A 21,937-nucleotide genomic window follows, 5' to 3' on the forward strand; every position below is an offset into this window, starting at 1 on the left:
AATAGTTTGTGATGGTTGTTTTTCGTCCCCTAAATTACTCACACTAAAAAATACATTATTGAAATATACTTGTAAAAAAAACCATTTTTAGTATCATTTAGGATGTATATGGTACTACACATACATTGGTCAAAGAAAGTTGGGCTCTAAATTCAGTTTCATTTCATATGCTTCTTCAACTTCTCTATTGATTTTAGGGACACTCCTTATTTGACCGTTGACTAAGCTGATGGTCCCCTGTACTGGTAGAATGTTAGGGAGGAAGTTGGTTTATTCAGATGTGACCTATCTTATTAGGTAGGAGTATTTGTGTCTGAACCACCTCATTTATTATTCTTTGGCATCATCATACAGAAAATTTCTTCATCCATTTGATATTTTTCTAAGTATAAGTATTGAAAAACTCCATTTGGCAAAACAAGTCCTTGATGGCTTACTAAAATTGTTGAATTATTTTATCAATTTTTCAACATTTGTTATTAGTGATAATTAATAATTGTTATTCTAAATCTTTTTCTTCCTTGACTTTATTGTAGAAGATTCTGAACTTAGAAAATGTTTAGTTTTTTTTGTCGGTTCCAAATGGTAGTATCTAGTTTATTCATCATTTCTCAAGTTCTTATATATAGGAGTACAAGTCATATAGGTGTTTACAAGTAAGCGCACACACACACACTACAAGTGCTAACTTGCTAGCCAAGCTACTGCAGGCCAAGCCAGGCCAAGCCTGCTCTACCTTACGCGCACCAGGCCACGCTCATTGGCACGCCATGAGCCTAAGCACAACACTAACATTTTTTCCTCAAAGGAAAAAGAAATTCTTAGAATTTTACCATTCTAAAAGGATAAACTTCACAACGTCGTTTCTTATGCTAAATAAGATAAGATAAGATTACTATATATACAGGGTTATATTCTCTAAGACGTGACATGAGGAATTTCTAGAAAGAGACACATATTCTAGTACTGCTACTCTCGTCCATACATGTTTTATTGTGTCGAATGAGATTTGATGCATTAATGATTTAATAATTGGACTAAAACACTAGTGCGCTTACTACAATGGGTGACTTCCGTTACTCGTGTGCACCTTATACACATATACATTTACTGGTATTTACTATTAACTATTTATCACCCTTTCACCGCGTCACTTTATGTGTTGCTTAGCTTATAATAGCGAAAAAAATTGTACACTACCATGCATGTTTAACCATCTATGGTGACAATCACTTTGTTGGAGAACATGGCTGATGGCTCTGCCTCTTCCAACATTTGGACCAACTTTCTCATTGATGGTCTTGACGATGGAACTTTAGCGGTACACAATGTCGCGATTCTCAACACCTTAATGGCATCTTCTTTGAAATGCTTTGCAATGGTAGAATCCACCAATTCAAGTACACTTTCTTTGCTCCTAAAGTTACTGCATACCCAACTGACGATATCCTTATTCTCCCCAAACTCTGGCTCCACGGGCTTCTTCCCTGTTACCAACTCCATCAGCACTACGCCAAAGCTATAAACATCGCTCTTCTCTGTCACGTTACTAGTGTAGGCATATTCTGTCGTCATAAAAATCAACATGATCAATTTTCAAGTTTAATAGCCAAAGATTGAAAATTCCCACGATGGACTAATTTTCAAGTATAATGACATGCATGTTAAAAGCTTCTAAGTTCATTGATTTGGCTTATTTGAGCTTATCTATTAGCATAAACACTTCCTAGACTGTTTGTGACATGTCCATAAGTTGTTTTCATCTTACTTCTTTCGTATAAGATCTTCAGAATAGTTTATGAAAACAACTTATAACTTATACGAAAACAATTAGACTTTATTCTATCTTTAATTTGTTATAGAAATAGCTTATACATAAGCACTTATATGATAAGTACTTAATTAAGCTGTTTATAAAAACATAGTTTATCTAAATAAGAAAAGTTGAGGCTTACCAGGAGCCATGTAGCCAAGTGTTCCAGCTATGACATGAGTCCAATTACCAGCTCCTCCTTGCACAATCTTAGCAAGTCCAAAATCCGCAATCCTCGGCTTCCATTTCTCATCAAGCAATATGTTACTTGATTTAACATCCCTATGCATAACAGTTCTATCACAACAATGATGCAAATACTCCAATCCTCTAGCAGCACCTAATGCAATGTCATACCTAACATCCCAACCCATCTGAGTCTTCTTACAATTATGCAACCTTTCCCACAAACTTCCATTTGGTAAAAACTCATAAACAAGCAAACTACTATCTTCACTTGTGATACTGCAATAGAGTTTTACCACATTTACATGCCTTATAGAACTCAAAGTTGCTACCTCGGCATCGTACTCGGATGAATTTGGACTCCTTTTTAACATTGCTGAACTGCTTCTATAATCACTTCTTGAATTTGAAGTCCAAATGTGTTTGACAGCAAAAACATCACCACTTTTGAGTTCAACTTTGTAAACATTCCCTGACCCTCCTTTTCCAATCACATTCTCAGCTTTGATTCCATCAATAATTTCATTCTCATTGATGTTTAGCACATGTTATTTCTTGAAATTCCATGAATTAGTCTTGACTACTTGGTTATCGAACTTGTTCTTCTGTTTAAGTCTCATGAAGATGAAATATGCTGATGAAACAACTAGAACAACCATTAAACCAGCAACGATAAAGAACACAAGGTTTCGTAGTCGCATCGAGTTGCTAGATTCCAATGAACATGGTTGAAACTCCTTCAAAATTTGGCTGCACAGTCTAGGATTTCCCATGAAACCATCTTTGTAAGCTGAAATAGCGAGTGAATCTGGTATGGAACCAAACAACTTATTGTTTGATAAATCAAGAAGGCTAAATGTTATAGATGATATACTTGATGGAATCTCACCGGAAAGGATATTTGAAGACAAGTTCAATGAATTAAGCACACGCAATGAACCGATACTAGTTGGAATTACACCAGAAATGGAATTTTCAGCAAGGTTTACATCAGTAAGAGAAACACAAGAACCAATAGAATCTGGTATAACACCAGAAAGATTGTTCTTATTCAAAGCAAGACTAGTTAGTTTCTTCAATTTGCCTATATTGTCCGGTATGCGACCAGAAATACTATTCGAACTTAACTGAATCGAAACCAAAGAAGAAGCTTCTGAAATTTCAAATGGTAACTCACCTGAGAATTGATTATCAGATAAAAAAAGTTGAGCTAGAGATTTAGCTTTTCCAATATCAGATGAAATAGAACCTTCAAATTTGTTCCTTGCAACATCAAAAATTTCCAATTTTGGTAGGCCCCATATACCTTTAGGAACAACACCAGAAAGTGAATTCTTGCTTACTCGAAACCGAACCAAAGAAGTGCAATTTGCATAATTTTCTGGTATATTTCCTGTGAAACTGTTATTCAACAAGGCTATAAGATCGATTCGGTTGTTCTTGCACATATCAGGTGGTATAGGACCAGAAAGTGAATTATCTGAAACATCTATGAATGCCATTCCAACCCAAGAACCAAGTTTCTGAGGAAGAAAACCAGTGAGTTTGTTATCATAAAGAGCAAGTTCTGTGAGATTCTTAAAATCTCCAAACTCTTGTGGAATCTCTCCTGAGAATTTGTTTTCCAAAAGCTGAAGAGATTGAAGATTTTTCAATGACTTAAGCTCAGAAAGATCACCTTCAAGGTAATTAACCGAAGCATCAAATTTAACAAGATTGGTAAGGTTTCGAAATCCGAATGGAATTTTTCCACTCAAATAGTTCTCATATATCTCAAGCTCTCTTAGATTCTTAAGCTTTACAATATCATGTGGAATTTCACCAGATAAATTGTTATGAGAAAGCTCAAGATGCTGAAGCTGAATGAGATTTCCAATACCAAATGGAATTTTTCCATAGATGCTACTATTGGTTAGATAAAGCCAATACAACTTTTCAAGCTTTAGAATCTCTAAAGGGAAAGAACTTTCTTCAAAAAGATTATCACCAAGGCTTAAGAAAGTTAGAGTTGTTAGATTTTCCAATGATTTCCATGGAAATTTACCAGAAATTCCACTTGAATTTAGATTCAAGTACTCTAACTTATTCAAAGATGAAAATTCAGGAAATGTTCCATTGAATAAATTTCCACCTAAATCCAAGTACTTCAAGTTTGTGCAACTTTTCAAATCATCAGTGATGCTTCCATGCAACAAATTTGATTCCAAAGAGATTTTCTCAAGTGATTGAAGCTTGCATATTGATTCAAAAGGAAGTGTGCCTACAAGATTTTTCTGTGCAAGGTTGATTTCTGAGACGGAACCTTTGGAATTGCAGAGAATTCCTGTGAAGTTGCAAGGAGAATTTGATAGGTTCCATGAAGTGAAAATGTTTGGATCAGAAGTTTGGATTGAGAATTTGAATTTCATAAGAGATTCAAGCTCGTTTGATTGTGAGTGAGTAATGAAACAGAGGAAAAACAGAGTAGTAAGAAAAACGGGTGGTGGTGACCCGTGACGGAAAAATACTCCAGTGAACATAACTCCGGTGAAGGTTGGGTTGGTTTATTAGAATGTTAGTGTTGGCTAAGTTAGTATAAGAGTGAGGAAAGTGGGTGGAAAATGGAAGAAATGAGTGACTTATATGAGCTATGAAGCACGTACACAGGACGAACACCAGATAACACACCGACATACGCGGATATCAGATGCGAAAATAATACTATAACAAGGATAATTATTTAAAAGTAATTTCATTATTAAATAAGTATAATATATATTGATGTTGTGTTCGTATCAAATAGTAATAGGTATCATTGAATATGTGCGTCTTCGATCAGAAATATCCGTTCTAATTTGATTGAGTTGAAATTTGGGGGTTTGGTTTTAGACGGAAAAGTATGAGCACATGCATGCAGAAAAGGCAAACACGGAAACATGAACAGAGTGTCGGAGTCAAAGGTTTCAAACAGGACGGTGCTTGTTTTATTGGAAGTACACTCATCCGTGTGCTAGTTGTAAACATGTGTTAAAATCTCTATAAGACCAAATTATAACTAATGAGTGATGATTTTGCTACCTAAATATGCTAAACAATGTTTAGTTACTTTTTATTTAAGGAAACACGAGTTGAAATACTCTCTATTTTTAAAATGATACTTCTATTTGAAAAATGATTATCTAATTTTTAATTATATTAATGTATTTATTGTATTCATCTCTCTTTAAAATGTAAATGTAGAAGAATCTCAATTCAAGAAAAACATTATTGTTTTGACTTATTTAAAATTTTTACTGTGTTTATAACATTGTACTTGTGCATGGGCCTGATTAGTTTAAGAATAGGACTAAGGGTCCGTTTGAATTAGCTTATTTTTGAAATTATGTAAATAGCTTATGCACTATAAATTAAATTTTATGTTATTTTATAGGTTCACGCTGGTGAAAATTATAATTTTATAAACTATTTTATCATAAATTACCTTAACAAACTTATAATAATACATAAAAATTGCATAAGTTCAATAATAAACTAATCTAAACGGAACCTAATGTTGTTGAGAGCATTATCAATATACTCTCAGAGATGTATGATGAAATAACAAGTAACAACATACTACCACTACAAAGTAACTTTAATGGTTTTTTTGGAATTGGAATGATGAGCCAATTATATTTGGTCTTTAAGCTAACTTGTCGGTGGTATTTACTACTTAGTACTCCCTCTATCTCTTAATTAATATAAGTACCCATTGAAGTTTTTCACGCATATTAAGAAAAGTTGGTAGGATAATAAATATGTACTTTTTGGATATTACAATTACTAAATTGTCCCTTGTGAAAAGATGTATTTATAATTGATTTTTCGTATTTCAATGTAAAGTAGGGTTATTTTTGGAAAAGTAATAATAAATGTATCTAGGAAATTAAAAATGAACTTATATTAAGGGATAAATTTTATATTTAAAAGGGTGTTTATAATTATGGACGGAGGGAGTATAAGACGAGATAAATGTGTCTTTATTTCAGTTTTGGCGGCTGTGGCCGTAGTAGTTGACTGACTTGCCCCCATGTTTCCATCTTACCTGCTGCTTACTTTTGAGTCCACTCATTGATTACATTTGCATCTACTACTCAATTTATGATTCATTGATCATTATTTTTTTTCTTTACATCCACATATATTTTGTGGAAGATGTAAGTTTTAAAGAAAATTTTATAAAATTTATAAGGGTCATGCTAACCGGTGTCCTCGGGGCACTGGTTAAGGAAATCAAAAAAGGAAATTTTAAAATTGAAAATAATACTTTTTAGACTTTCGAGGTGTTGACTGCACAAATTTCAATATGATATTACTATATTTGGTTCCTTAAACAGTGCCGGGGCACTGTTTAGCATTTTCCAAATTATAAACTCAAATACATTGAAATTAAAATGTTTAATCTTATAAATAAATAGTTTATCATAGTTCTTAAATAGTCTATCATGATTCATGAATGAATATTAAAAAAAAGAGTTAATGATGCTATACAATACGTTATAAATGTATTAGGATTCTCTCTATCACTCTCCTCTCCATCTCTCTCCATCCTCTCTATCTCTCTCTTAATCTCACTCTCTCTCATTATTATTTTAAAACTTTTTATTGAAGAGAGATGTTGAAATTAAGAGAGAAATAGAGAGGATTGAGAGAGATGGAGATGAGAGTGAAGGAGAGGATCCATTCACGTTATAAATCGTTAATGAGCATCATAGTTCTTACAAGTATAAGTAAAAAATTTAATGATGAACCGACGTCAATTACATCATATTTCTTTTGAATAAATTATATCATTGTTTTAGATGTAAAGACTATATAGTCATAATTTTTTACTTTTAAAAAATATTGTCAATAAGTGTTAGAATTTCTGATAACTACAAACATTCATATACAAAAAGTCAATATACCGTGGTCGGTCATAACACTAGGGTAGTACTACCTAGTAGGTAATATAGAAAATGAACACTAAGATACATGATGACATAAATTATTTTATTATAAAGAAAAATTATATAAATCATTTTATAAAAAACAATATAATTTTAAATAATTCCTTAAACTAATATTTTTACTGTTTATTTTAACGAGACTGCCCTATATTATTCTACTTAGTTTGGTGACTTGATCCATGAAGATGTATTTGTAGTTAACTTTTGTATTTCAATGCAAAGTAGAGTTGTGTTTGGAAAAGTAATAATAAATGTGTCTGGAGAATTGAAAAGAAACTTTGTATCCAAAAAAAAAAATTTGAAAAGGGGCTTATATTTAGAGATAAATTTTATCTTTGAAAAAGTGCTTATAATTAGGGACGAATGAAGTATTATTTTGCAAGCTAATACTCCCTTCGTCCCAATTTGATTGACACAATTGAGTGTTGTGCACTATTCACACATGTTGCTTTGACCTTATTTTTCTACTAATAAACAAAAATAAATATTAACATATAAGATGTTGTTTAATTCGTCTCGATGAGTATTTTTAAAATATCAAATTTTTATAATTTTTACTATTATTCAATTAAAAATATTAATCGTCAAAGTTATGCATCGGCATGCGTGTAATAGCCAACTGTGTCAATCAAATTGGGACTGGGGACCGGTGAGTAGTATTTTTATGGATTTATCCAAAACAAAATAGTATTTTAATGGAAATTAAAACTTGATTTCTTTAAAAAACTTAACCGTCGTTATCATGGTCTACAAAAGATGTTCTAGTTGATTAGAAAGATGTTCTAGATAATGTAACTACTATTGTAGAAAAATCGCAAAACCATGAATAATGTTTATCTAACATAAACTATTCATTGACTAACCAAGTAATGATGTTACCTTTTCTTCCTATGCTCCACTTTGAATTGAACCATGTGTTTGATTACAGTAACAAGCAACTATAGCCATGTTAATTCATTTTTGACAGTTAGAATACAAGACATACCTTGTACCAAAGATGTACTGTTCTTCATGTTCACTGTATCGTGTCTTGGTGTCTTGCATCATTGCTGGAATATCATATCATGTTTCAACACTCTTATTTTGGATAAACTCCAGGTAGTTTTTGTGACTTTTCTGATTTATCGAATAATTAATGCATCTGATCTATTATACACTAAATACATTCATTATTCAATAAATCTCAAAAAGTTGACGTTTGCTTATAATTAAGGTCGGAAGATATATCTTTCAAGTTTCAACTAATAGATATTCCAACCGGCAACACAATAATGTGTCCCTCCTCTGTTTCTTAGGACTGACAAGTATAGAAATATTAACCTATTGTTCATCGAGTACGCCCTTCAACCTGATCTTAGACGCTAAAACTCGCCCTCTGTGTCTCGAGGGCAACAACTTGGAGTGTTTCACCCATTCATCATGACGCCATAATTTTAATTTTCAGTCCAAACCTGCCAACATAACAAATTAATCAAATATATAAGTTTTGGCAAATTAGACAAAATAAAGCCTGCAATACAAACAAATCAGTAATTTCATATCTCACAATCCTAGTATGTTAGAGAACTCAAAATGTTGTGCAGGCTTTATTCAAAACAGAGGAAAAGACTGCATACTCTAAAAACAATTATGTCCAAAACCCTCACGTGTAGACTTCTTCCTTGCTTCATCATCTTCATTACATCACAGCGCCATCATCATCCCAAATCAGTGTAACTTTATATCTCATCAATGGATTCATTCCTTCCTTTATCAAGCAATGAATGTTAAGGAAAATAATTCCTTCATCAGGCAGTGAATGTTAAGGGGGAAAAAAACATAAAGGAAGTATACTGTATGCTGACTTTGATTATCAAGTTCAAAAGTTAAAAGAAATGGAGTTCAGTGCAAATAAGAGAATCATGGCTGAAACAGGTGTAATGAATGAAATCCTAATTATTATTGTAAGAATACTAATTATTGTAAGAATACTAATTATTGCAAAAGTTAAAAGAAATGGAGTTCAGTGCAAATAAGAGAGTTGCGACGAATATTCTTGAAGAAAGAAAGTGAAAGGAAAATCGTTCTAACTTATTCATATTAATTAATAGATTAATAGATACAATTAAATGAAATCCTACATTTTAAGTTAATAATTAGTTGATCAAAGTGGTTGAATAGTTCTGAGAAATATTACAATGACCACAATTAAAATCAACTGAGCAAATAAAACAACTTTCTCATTACTCAGCATTGCATTTTTACAAAGTATCTTAACTCTGAAGTACTATATATCAAAGGCAAAAGAATCCCCTCTACAATTCTTTTGGGTAAAGTATACAAAAATCAAACCCTTTCCAATAATTACAGGGCGAAGGGGATGGGCGGAGGCTGAACAATTGGCATCTTTGACATCGTCCCATTGTTAGTCAGTATATTTAACGCTACACTGTCCTCCATAGCAACAGGGTTCACTTGCATTACTCTCTCAGGTATGACTTTATCGCCATCAACTTTAGCCAGCACCTCAAAATGCAATCTAACAGTCTCAGGCTTAGTCCTCCATTCAGGGAAACCCTCAAAACTAACCCCATCTCCTTCCTTCAACTTCTTCTCAGCCTGAAATCCTACCTTTACAAAAGTCTGAGCAGAAACATCAGCCTTCAACAACCTGAAGGAACCCTTTTCATTAGCCTTAGGACCGAGAACAGAAGATAACAGTCTCTCAAAACCCAACAAGTTGGCGTTTGATCCATTAAGGGAGGCAAGAGGCCACAATGCTGTAAACTGGGTCGGAGTAAGGAGAGTCGGTGCTTCCTCCTGGAGATCAACAGTAGAGAGGGCGTCAATTAGTTTTGCTTTTGATTGAGACGATAACTCCACAAGACCAGGTGCAAGACGCTTGAGCTTCAGCCTGTTATTGGGAGAGGTTGATGCAGAAGGAGCTTCAAGTGAAGTAGGACCAACAATGCGGAGTGAAAGAAGGGGAGCACTCTGGCCACGAGAAGCATGGCGTAGATGCTCAGCCAAGGTAAGAAGCCCAGCAGCAAACCCATTCTGTGTTCGGTTTAAGGGTAGAGGTAAATTAAGGGGATGGCGAAGACTCACTGATCTTGCACCTTTCACAGTAACCACTGCACCATCAGCCAAAACCACTTTCTTCAACACCCCAGCATCCACATCATGCTGCAAATACCAAACAAACATCAAGTCAATTTCACATTATCCAAAATCAAGTACACCATTTGGATCCAGCTCCCTTACACACCCTTCAATCTTAACCATATCACCAAAACAATTTTTTTTAATAAATTCCAATCATATATTTAGGGTATGAAATAATGTATAATTGCTATTTGTTCTAATTTTTCCTTTCAACCTTTACAATATCACTTACTTCTGTAGATGCAATACATACTATGATTATGATTATCTCCTTACACTGTCAGATGTTTGTATGGTCCCCAAACGCATAAATTAAATAAGTTGACTAAAAACTGTTAAAAATAATGTAATTTTGATTCTCAAAATGTCAATGGTTTAACTTAATTAATTAAAAACAATTAAGGGAAGATTAGAAAAAGGACATACAGGGAGAGAGATTCTCATATCCTTAGCATCTTGAATCCAAAGCTCCATAGGTCCAGCAAGCTGAAACGGAGCCAAAACGGGTAACCCATTTCCCTCAACCCGTTTTTTCTGAACCAAACCGTTTTGATCCTCAATCCTAAAAATTGGAAGATCAACATAATCCCAGCGTTTGGTATCTTCAAGAAGCTTAAAAGGAACAACTTTATCATCAATTTCAACATCGAATTGATATTCTACTGAATGCCCAACCTGAGCTTCTCTTGGATCAAACCCCGTAATCTTTATATCATCTTCTGCTGTAAACCCTAATCCTTTCACAATCGATTCCTTCAAATCCTGCACAAAATTCACAAATTCAATGTTAGGTTTGTGAAAAATTGTTAATTAATTGATTAATTTAGGGAAAATTAAAATGAATGGGATTATTTACGGAGAAAGCCTTGGGATATGGAGGATTGGCGTCAGAAGCGAGTGACGAATGGATGAGAAGAAAAGCGATTCCGAAGACAATAAGCGATTTCATTGTGATGAAGAAAAAGTGATTGTGAATGAAATTGATTCGTGTTATTCGTTTTGTTTTTAATTTTTTGGTACGGAAGAAGAAACGTAAATAGTGAGTTTTTGGTTTGGAGTGGAAGGTTCTGGGTGATGACGTGGACCAATGAGAATGGAGAAAGTTATTTGGGAACGAATTTGATTGGTTGAGATTCGTGGAGATATATGCGCATGAAAATTTAAAATAAAAAAAACAAAAAAAGGAAAAAGTTTATTAATTATACGAAAAGTTCTAATTATGTGCCGTTGATCTCGGGGATTAATATTAACCACGAAATTGTTATGCGATACGACGGCGTTTTGGAATAAAATTGAAAAATAAATAATGGCTTCGCCCGGGTTCGAACCGGAGACCTTCAGTGTGTTAGACTGACGTGATAACCAACTACACCACGAAACCATATGTTAGTATTGAATGCAATGTCAAATTAATATACTTCTTCCGAAACTGTAGTGGAACAAAATTTCAACTTTACAATGCAACAAATTAGGGTTGAAAACGAGTCGAATTCGCATCAGCTTGACTCACCTCGTTAAGAATTGGCTCGGTTTAATATTCGGCTTGAATTTATTATAAATTATTTTTTTAGCTAAAACTCGACTTGTTTTTTTTTGGGTGAATTAAACTCGACTCGTTTTAAGTTCACCAATAACTTGGTTTGGATTGTTAGGCTCAACTTGTTAAGTGAATCATATGATTTTTTTTTTTGAAACAAGTGAATCATATGATTTTGAAGTCATTTTTATTTTGTCAAAATTGTAAATTGAATCATTAACCTTTTAAACATTTTTTAAAATGAAAAAACAAATATTATTAAATTAAAATAAAAGTCATTCCAACTGTGTATAATAGATAAACACGTACAAAATTAAGATCGACATAAATATGCATAAAAATACATAAAACCAACACAAATAACAAAGTAAATATAGAAAGTTATACATATAAGGTTTGCTAATTTACACCCACTTAAAATATGAAGGTGTAAATTAGCAAAAAAAGCCATCTTTCCTATTTCAAACCAATTTAAATCATTAAGTTTGGTCTAGTGGTGTGAAATTTGAATAGTATGTTAGACATCGTAGGTTCAATCGTTAGCTCTATTGTAAATAAAAAAAATAAAAGCCAAAATATTATCCTTAATATACTTGGAGGAGGAGAGATGCTTCTTAAAATTTTAATAAATAGACAAAACTATCCTTAATATATTTTAGAATTCGAATATTATCCTTACTTCAATTTTTATTATTAGGTTACAAATTGTTTTGTTAAACATTTTTGTTGTCTTGTTGCTCATACTCCTTATCTGCCTCTGATCTGCTTAATTGTCTACTCACTCCAAGTTCTATTTTTTTCATTTTTTATAGGTATATATACATATTTTTAATTTAATCATATATTATGTGTTGCATTTGTAGATTAATTAAGAGATGCAGCCTATTCTTCCGCCTCTACCAACTTCATCGATGTATTCAACTAGTTCTGAAGAATATTATAGAGCTTCTCCTAAGTCAAAAAGGTATTCTCATTCTGGTGAACTTAAATCTCCATCTTATGCTAATGCAGATTCCAATGGAAATGGAAAACAAGGTTTTTATCCCAATGCTTGATGCATAAGCTAATAGTAAAACAAGCTTGTTGGTACCTTGTGTATCAAGGTAATGTAAATTATCCAATATTTCAATGTTTACATACACAATCCACATGAATCAAATGCAAAGTGATATTTAAACACTTTTAGTTAGTGGAGATTACTGAAGTAAAAATGGCATTGTGTTTCTTTTAATGGGGATAAACCATAATTTTGTTACTCTATGAATCTTAATTAGACTTTAAATGGTTATGGAACACCTTATTAGGCAAATAAATTATTACAGCAAATATAGTAAAGTCATCAGAGAAGGATCATAATGTAAGGGACTGCCTCTTAAAAGAGTTTCTTACACTTCCCTCATATCTCACTCACTCGGTCACTCTTGTATCCGGACTCATTGAATCTAGTTCATGAAACTAAATGAAAAAGTATGAATCATGTTCAATTATTTTATTATTATTGTACAATATGTTTAAAATAACGCTTAAATGTATTTTTAGTGTCCGTATTATCAAAAAATTTAAGTTTTGATCTTCTTATTTTAAAAATTAACTTTTTGGTCCTCAATTTTATTTTTTCCTGAGTTTTGGTCTCTTATCCTATTTTGAGTCAAACTTGCTAACATTGCCGAAGTGACCAATTTAATATTATGTCATTAATAATTAGTTAAATTTAATAATACTTATATGTTTTTGGTGATTGATATGCATGATCCCGAGAGTCATATTTGATACATGGGAATGAGGAAACTGTGTATGATTTATTAATATTAAAATTTTAATTTTTTAAATTTGAACTTCATATAATTAGTTGGTGGTATTCTTGATGATCGATATGTATGACTTCAAAAGTCATGCTCAACACATGAAAATGGGGGAAAACAAATCAAGTACTCCCTCCGTACCTTTTTCAAAATGAGGGAAAATGACTTCAAATTATCTGTTGTTTTGAAGATTTAAGGTTATATTTTGTCTATTATAGTCTCATTTCAATAAAACTAATTAATGCTATATATATATATATATATATATATATATATATATTTAGAAAACTAAAGATTTTTTTAATTTTTTATTTTGGTACATAGCATATTAAATTTGTTTTTTTTTACATAATATATTAACTTTATTGGAAAGAGAAAATTTGTGCAAAAGAAAAAAAATTATTGGTGGATTAAAATTGGGGTATAATATGAAAATACGGTGCAAAAACACACTTTCTTAATTTATTTTTTTCTTTCTAAAACGACAAATAAAAAGGAACGGAGGGAATATTATTTATCTAATATTAAAAAAATTAAACGTTATGTATATTATTTGTGTTTTCGTCATTTCTCTAATTAAAATTTGTTTGAAAAAAAGAAACAAATATTTGTTGAGATATTTTTGTCAAATTATCTTATAATTTAAAAATAATAAAAAAATAATTGAGAATAACTGTCGAGCCGATGCATGGCATAAAATACACTTAATTTCCACGTTCCATGGTTTTTAATTTTTAATTTTTTTATTAAAGTATCTTGATTGTATCATATCTTAAATTATAAAACTTCTCATATGTGGTATCCGTATGTATTTTACCTACGCGTGTTATATCACGTAAATGAGCTTCTTATTCTTCACCGTTCTGTGGTTTTAAAACTCCAAATTGGTTCTTTCTACCTCGGGTCAAGTCTTTTAAATTTTAGAAATTTACTTTGTCAGTAAAATATAGAGTTGATCTATTAGCAGATATCTTTCCATAGAGACGAGAGTGTGAGTGATTACTTGATGTTTAAGATATAAATGTTTATCTTTGTTGTAAATCTTGAGTGACAATATTATTGTAGGGTAACACGTAATTTGGAGTTGGGTTAAAAATGATTGTAGTGTTATTTGGGCTAATTATATTATGTTGATATGTTTAAGTGAATATATGAAAAACATGTAGAAACTTTATGTACCCTTTTATTTTTTTGGTGATGTATTCGTGTATGTTCATCATTTTTACACTTCATATTCAATGAAGTTTTTTTTTCTTCAAATTATAACATCTATGTTCAAATTTACTTATAAAAATAGAATGATGTCATTGCAATACATTTTTATTAGATGGCAACTTTTTTTTTTTTTTGACGAATATTAGAAGCCAATTTAAAACTAATGTATATCCAAAGTATATTTCATTTAAATCATTTTCTAAGCAAAAAAGTATAAGCTTCAATAACCTAAGTGATTAGGCAAACTATTTAGTCATCATATTAGTACATAGTCATAAATCAAAATAAGATCGCAATCTTTAGTGGGGACTAAGATTATTATAAAGAAATATTGACAACTAATATGCGTACTTGCTAAAAGCACAAAATATTAGATAGGATATCTGACTAAGACAACACTTTAATTTTGCAATTTTTTTTTGCAATGTTTACATCCAGTTGGATGATGACATTAAGTGTTAAATATTGCTCTATATGTAATTGGATGATGACATTAAGTGTTAAATATTGCCAATCCCTCTTTATTTTATTCATGTTATAACAAACATTATGACCAATAATTTATTTGCCCCCAAGTTCAGGGAGTAACAGAACGAATGAAAAACAATCTTTTAAGACATTGAGTTGTTTTATACTATTAATTTGGATGCTATGAGCTTGTTCGAAAATTCATCCTATTTAGTTTTTAGCGAATTTGAATATGTAATGATTTCGATATTGATGTACTTTGTCGATTAGAATGAATGAATATCGTCTTTTCGTCAAAAAAAAAAAAACTTAAGGAGGGTCACAAATCTTTTTAGAATTTGTAGATAAAATCACAAATATCACAACAAATACTCCCTCCGATCCTTTTTATAAGGAACACTTAGGGCAAAAAATTTGGTCCTTTTTATAAGAAACTGTGAATATATGCCTTGACAGGAACATTGTGGTTTTGATGATTGACAAAAGAAGTCTAAGAATGACAATGATGCAAAAAGCGGAAAAGAGGATCAAGCTTTCATGACTTGGGTCATAGACTTATTGAGTTGTAATCCAGATATTTTTAGGATCCTTGTGTGAGTAGTAAAAATAGCTCTCATGAAAATATAACACACACTCACAGTAATTTTTACTTAATTATGATTTTGCATACAATTAATTTTGCATAAATTGTCTTTGGAAATTGCATATTTTTTTATCTCTTTAAAAATATTTTTAAGCATGTTTTTGAACAAGGCCATAATTATATTACAGCAAAGGAATTGCTAGCTTCTTACTAAACGTGATCATGATTTAATTTCCTTGCTACAAAAACATTTATGCAAATAATCAATTAGCCAATCTTTGTTTCAACGTTTTCCTTTTAATGCTAATTGATTATTATGATCAACAAATGAGGAAACAGTATATGGCAATTAATCCATGATCTGCATTAAACAAATTCTAGCCGTTGTGCATTATATTATTTAGGCATGTATTTTTTATATGGCATATTGGATGGAAATTCATTTTCAATGATATTAAGTTATCATGCAATGGATTATCACATTGTCCAGACCTGCTAATTGTGCATTAATTTTTTAACGGCTATTTTCTAAATTTAATTGGCCAACGGCTAAATTATTTTTCATTGCACCTCACTCATATTTTTCTATATAAATGGGTGCTTTGTGGCAGCTCAAACAAGAACTGAATTTTGCATCAAAATCATATTGAAAATAATACTAATCACTCTTATTATTTTTACACTTGCTAATATATTATCTTGAGAGCTTTTTTTTTTTTATACTACATAGTTTACTTGTAGTACTTGTGCTTCAATTTGTTTTATCTACACATATGGTGTAATATCTTGTAACTTAATTTATTCAATTTGTATTGGGTGTGATCCCAAGGTTTTCAAGAGAGGTGATATCTTTTGGTTTAGAGGCTCTTGCACAAGGGAGGTGATATCCCATTGTTTGTGTTGAGAGTTCTTGGTTGTAAAGGTTATTAGCTTATCCTGTTATAAAAGCTTGGTTTAGTGAAATCTCAAGGTGCTTTCCTTGGGGACTGGAGTAGGCCCTTTGTTTTTGGCCGAACCAGGATAATTTCTTTGTGTTTTTCTTATTACCCTTTCATCTCTTTTATTTCTCGCTACAAGTTATTTTTATTTGATTAAAATATTTTAAGTGCTTATTTTTAATCCTTTTTTGAGTACACAATTCACCCCCCCTCTTGTGTCGTTTGGAGTCACTTGACCAACAGAAACTTTGACCAATTTTCAAATGTTTTAAATGTTCAATTTCACTTATGCCCTTATTTATTATGAGAGAGAATTTAAAAATAAGTAAGTTAGTTGAATAAAGAGTAATTAAATAAGGGTATACATGGAATAAATTTAAATTTATAAGTGTATTAAATGAAAATAACTATGTTAAATGTGCTTCATTGGTCTGTGTGATTTTTTCAAAGTGTTCCTTATAAAAAGGACCGGAGGGAGTACAAGGTTTCAATTCAAATTCAAGTGTAAATGTTCAGCGGTTCATCCTAACAATATACTATAAGTTTTATCGGTTGAACTAAGTCTTACGGATAAAAAAAAAAAAAAATTCTAAAGAAAAGGAGAATATAATATTTTAAAAGACACTTTTTTTTTTTTGTGGTTTTTTAAAAGACACGATTTAGTTAATTTAGTTCTTGAGTTTTATACCAATAATGTTCCTTTGATGGCCCACAAAAGTGTTCACACACACAAGTGAGAAGATCAATTTTATGTTAATCATTTGTTTAGTATATATATTTCTTTTTTTTGACGGAATTTGTTTAGTATATATGTTTATATCCATCAATTTATGTTGATTATGAAAAGAAGGCTAGAAATAAAATACGGAAAAGATATTATAAATAATGGATCCATTACTATCAATCATAAACATAGATGTTGATCCAACTAAAAATTAAGAAACTAATTAATGACTACTTAGAATAAGTAAAGGGTTACTACACAACAAAGACATGTTTTGTCAAAATATTTATGTAAGAAATGAAAATAAATGGATCTAATTGAAACCTTCAATTCTACCCAAAAAAAAAATGCAAAGGATGCTCTACATTCTTGAAACAAAAGAGTACATGATAATAACATGGTCAACGAGTTGACCATGCAAAAAATGAAAATATGGCTAAAAAACCCTTTTGCAAAATGAACCTCTAGAGCAAACATTTTTTGGAAATGACAACACACTCCTTGCAAACATGATTATTACTGATTAAGAACTTTAAAATATAAGTGCTTTATGTTTTGATTGTAGTAGTAGACTAGTAGTGAAACTTGTTCACATGAAAGATGAATATTCTGATCGTAGCTTTCTCACAAGATCCTTAAGTGTCATGCAAAATCCCACATCCATCTGCAAATTCCAAAAATATTTCCCATATACAAATAAAATTAGGATTTAATTCATATACATATTAGCCTAATTATTTTTACATTATCGATTAATCATAATCGTCAGATTATTAAAAATATTTTATTTTAATCACATGGTTATTATTTGCTAACGGTGCAAAACTTTTTACACTAATATATACATGCAACATAGTGTGTGTGTGTGAGTATTTAATTTGTATCATCAACATATATAGTTTTTTTTTTTTTGTGATAATCAACATATATAGTTTTAGTCAAGCCGTCACTGACTATTTGGAGCGTCTGTGCGTGTTACTCGTATAAATGAAATTTAAATCAATGTATATATAGTGTTACTCGTATAAATGAAATTTAAATCAATGTATATATATATAACACTAGTATGTAGTGAAATTACCTGAGCAATAATGGTTATATCAAGAGTGAAATTCCCAAATGTTAAGGCACTACTATTGATAACTTTTAGATGAAGTTTCTCAATTTCACTTATTGTTTTCTCTATAACTCCTTGACTCTTAAGACAGTGTAATCTTATGAGGACACTTCTTTCACAAAATCTTGCTTCAATTTCAGGTAATGTATCATCAAATGTAGTATTATCAGAAGAGTCAGCATCATTAGTAGTAGAAAGTTGAGATTTCTTCACTATTACAACAGATTCCACACTTTTCTTCCTTTTCTTTTCCTCCTCAAGAACACTCACTTTCTCTTCCATTTGCTTCAAGTACCTTATAGCTTCTCCAAGAACAGAAGCTTTGTCCATCTATATATATATATATATATATGCAAGAAATTGAAAAGTGAGACCTATGTTATGTATATATCCAATGTTAGGTTTCAAAATTGACATTGTGGTTGAAAACATATGTCGCAGTCCGAAGCAGGTAGTTCGGTTGGTGAGCTAATTAGTGACACTAAAAAAATTCTAACCAAGAGAGGTTCAAAGTTCAAACCATATTATTTAACATATATAATCTCTAACTTACTAACATTTGTCTATATAAATCAATTTTACCAATTCAAAAAATTCATGTCCAGAGTTCAAACCCTGATAACTAACATAACCGCTAATAAACTTTCGTTAGCCGTATTTTCTAAAAAATATAAAAAAACTTAGAATAAACTTAGAATCCTAATCACAAAAACTACATTAAAACATCATTTATTACCTTCTTTAGGTTTGGAACAAGAGCAGATAGAGCAATGAATCGCTGGCTTAGCTTCTCGCGGCGCTTCCTTTCAGCTACTATGTGATCATGAGCTTGAGAAAGTTTATTAGGACGAGTGGTCTCAATATCTTTCGCCTCTTGAAAAGCTTTGAAGACATGGTTTTGATTCCCAAACATGTTTGCAAGAGTACTATTGTTATCGATTTTAGGACAAACCATCTCAGACTTAGGCTTCAACATTCCCAATTGATTTTCATAATTCGAATCAGCAAATGAAAGAAGATTATTGGAGCAAGAATTAGCATATTGTGTCTCTGATGTTTGAGGACTATTGTAATTCCAGCTGTTATTTTTAAGCTGTTTCACCGGTCTTTCGCTTCCGGTAGGTGAAGTTTCCATGCAATATGTTTTGTTGTTGAAATTTGGATTATTTGACAAAAAATGTTTTTGTAAAGCATCTCCAAAAGCAGAAGCAGTTAAGTTATTCGTATCGATAGAATTTAAGTGATTATTCCAGTGATGGAGAAAGTTAGGATCCTCTATTAGTCCCTGCATAATCAGAAAACATTATACTCTTAATTAGTCCTAATAGCTAGCACAAAACTTTTAGAAGTTAGGTTCAAAGAAATTTCATCAAACAATATTTAGTCAAATGTCAACATAATAAATTATCCATTATATATCAACTTGAACAATCTAAATTTATTCAATTTTGTTACAAGAAATAGGTGTAAGCACGATTTTAAATTGTGGTTCAAGTTACACATCAAATCTTTATATTGAGACAAAATTCAGTCTATGCTGTCAAAATTACAATTGTGAGGAAGTTGTAGAGACCTTAAAATCTGTTATATTGCGGTTGCATATCGCAATTTAAAAAAGATAGAAATCTTACCAATTCAGGTAAGCCTCTGGTTGATGAAATCTCCATGTGAGAACTCATCCTAGAAAGAAAAATCAGAAGCAAAAGTTAATCAGTCAGTTTTTTGTCATTTCAATTTCACATAGCTGATACCGTATGAAGTACGGACACAAACATCGATACTGGACAAGACATATGGACACAGATAATAATCATAAGTGTCGGTGTCGGACACCGATGTGTGTCTGACACCGAAACACGCCTAATCTGAAGAGTGTTCGTGCTTCATAAGCGGACATCGGTGTCTGACACCGAAACACGTCTAATCTGAAGAGTGTTCGTGCTTCATAAGCGGATAGTATCATCCATCAATATGATCAATCATAGAAATGAGAATAGAACAATTCTAAGGAACTTGCATTAATATATACTAGTATTTACTATAAAGATCTTATTGAATAATGTTATATAAGATAAGATGAAGAAAAAGCTTACTTGTATGAATTGATATGATGAGTTCACCTCAGAAGCTCAGTGAATTATAATTTTCAGAGTTAGAAGAATTGCATTATGATATGGTCACGGGTTTGGATGTGAAATTGGCTTATAGATACAACAATAGAAGCTATATATGAATCAAGGACTAATAGGTTTAAAAGCCATTTTATATTATAGAGTCTATTTCAAGCTGACAAATAAATAATCTCAACAATTTTTTGTTTTTTTTGCAAACTTTGTCGGTGTTCTTCACCAACTAGACATTGAAATTTTGATAAAAAAGGTTTGCAAATTATCAAAGAAAAAATGTGGTCCCTTGCCACGTCTTAAACCTCAAAAGTTACTAATTTGCTGAACTTATCTTACCCTTTTTTTTTTTTTTTTTTTTTCATTTTCACTCTGATTGATAAAAATGTTGAAATTGTTAAGTTAGACATCGTAGTTGAGATTCGAACTCTAATTCTTCTATTTATGTATGTATATTTGAGTTTTCAACAACTATTGTTATTTCGTCTTGTTGGATATAAATTTGGTATTTATCAATTAAATATAATTGGTGGGTCCAATATTTATTTGGAGGTGATATTGTTGAAATAAAACTTTCAAAATTGGCGTCGAAAGCCAACTGAGTCGAAGCCAAAGAGCGCTTCGAGAGATATGGACAACGTGTCCAATTTTGGTTCTGTCAGAAAGCTATCGAAAGCACGAAATCAAACTGATAGAGAGTTGGGCCAAGCCCAAAGACAGAGCAACGAACGGCCCAAAAGGCATTGGCGCGCGCTGAAGGAATGGAAGATGAAAGTGGAGAACGTGGTCGACGTGGCGAATGGAGGAGCGTCCAGATGATCGAGAAACAGTTACCACTTTGTAGTAGTATTTATAGTAGTTTTTCATTCAGAACAGGGGTCACAAAAATTTCATACAAACACTCTCTCTAAAATTCTAAGTACTCAGCGATCGAACGAACGGAATTCAGAAGAGAAATGTATGTTTTGTGAACCATCTTTATTTGTAATTGTTTTTCATTCAATGCAATTTGTTTCCAGTAGTCTTCTCCAAGTTTAAATTCAGATACCTGCTTGAGAAACTGCTACTTCGAGGCGATTCGAATTAGTTTCTCTTGTATGCTTTAAAACATTTTAATTCCTAAGTGTTTGTTTCCTTATTAAAACGAACATTCAAACAGTTTCCTTACAACGAATAAACACAAAATTGTCCTGAGATTTACTAGTTGATCTCGCGAGTTTGAATACTTAAACTAGCGGTTGTTTACCAAAAACCAACGTAAACAAATTGGCACGCCCAGTGGGACTGGTTTTGTGTTTGTTAAAGTTGTGTTTATTTTTA

General features: G+C 31.6%; 2 protein-coding genes, 1 non-coding gene and 1 pseudogene across 3 annotated transcripts; all 4 read right to left on the minus strand.

Moving 5' to 3' along the window:
- Nucleotides 1-973: 973 nt before the first annotated feature.
- Nucleotides 974-5,002, minus strand: LOC123907849 (annotated as a pseudogene).
- A 4,162-nt stretch (nucleotides 5,003-9,164) lies between these two features.
- On the minus strand, nucleotides 9,165-11,220 carry LOC123909624. Its single transcript, XM_045960494.1, has 3 exons — nucleotides 10,967-11,220; nucleotides 10,537-10,872; nucleotides 9,165-10,131 (listed from the first exon to the last, which is right to left on the minus strand). Exons 1-3 carry the CDS (start codon nucleotides 11,057-11,059, stop codon nucleotides 9,310-9,312), a joined length of 1,251 nt encoding a protein of 416 aa, XP_045816450.1. The 5' UTR covers nucleotides 11,060-11,220; the 3' UTR covers nucleotides 9,165-9,309.
- A 197-nt stretch (nucleotides 11,221-11,417) lies between these two features.
- On the minus strand, nucleotides 11,418-11,491 carry TRNAV-AAC. Its single transcript has one exon. It is a non-coding gene; the product is annotated as a tRNA-Val (tRNA).
- A 6,216-nt stretch (nucleotides 11,492-17,707) lies between these two features.
- Nucleotides 17,708-20,791, minus strand: LOC123911438 (transcription factor bHLH25-like). Its single transcript, XM_045962851.1, has 5 exons — nucleotides 20,588-20,791; nucleotides 20,126-20,174; nucleotides 19,231-19,779; nucleotides 18,459-18,824; nucleotides 17,708-18,041 (listed from the first exon to the last, which is right to left on the minus strand). Exons 2-5 carry the CDS (start codon nucleotides 20,171-20,173, stop codon nucleotides 17,967-17,969), a joined length of 1,038 nt encoding a protein of 345 aa, XP_045818807.1. The 5' UTR covers nucleotide 20,174; nucleotides 20,588-20,791; the 3' UTR covers nucleotides 17,708-17,966.
- Between the last annotated feature and the right edge of the window lie 1,146 nt (nucleotides 20,792-21,937).

Source organism: Trifolium pratense, linkage group LG2, assembly GCF_020283565.1.
Source record: "Trifolium pratense cultivar HEN17-A07 linkage group LG2, ARS_RC_1.1, whole genome shotgun sequence".
NCBI classification, from domain to species: Eukaryota; Viridiplantae; Streptophyta; class Magnoliopsida; order Fabales; family Fabaceae; genus Trifolium; species Trifolium pratense.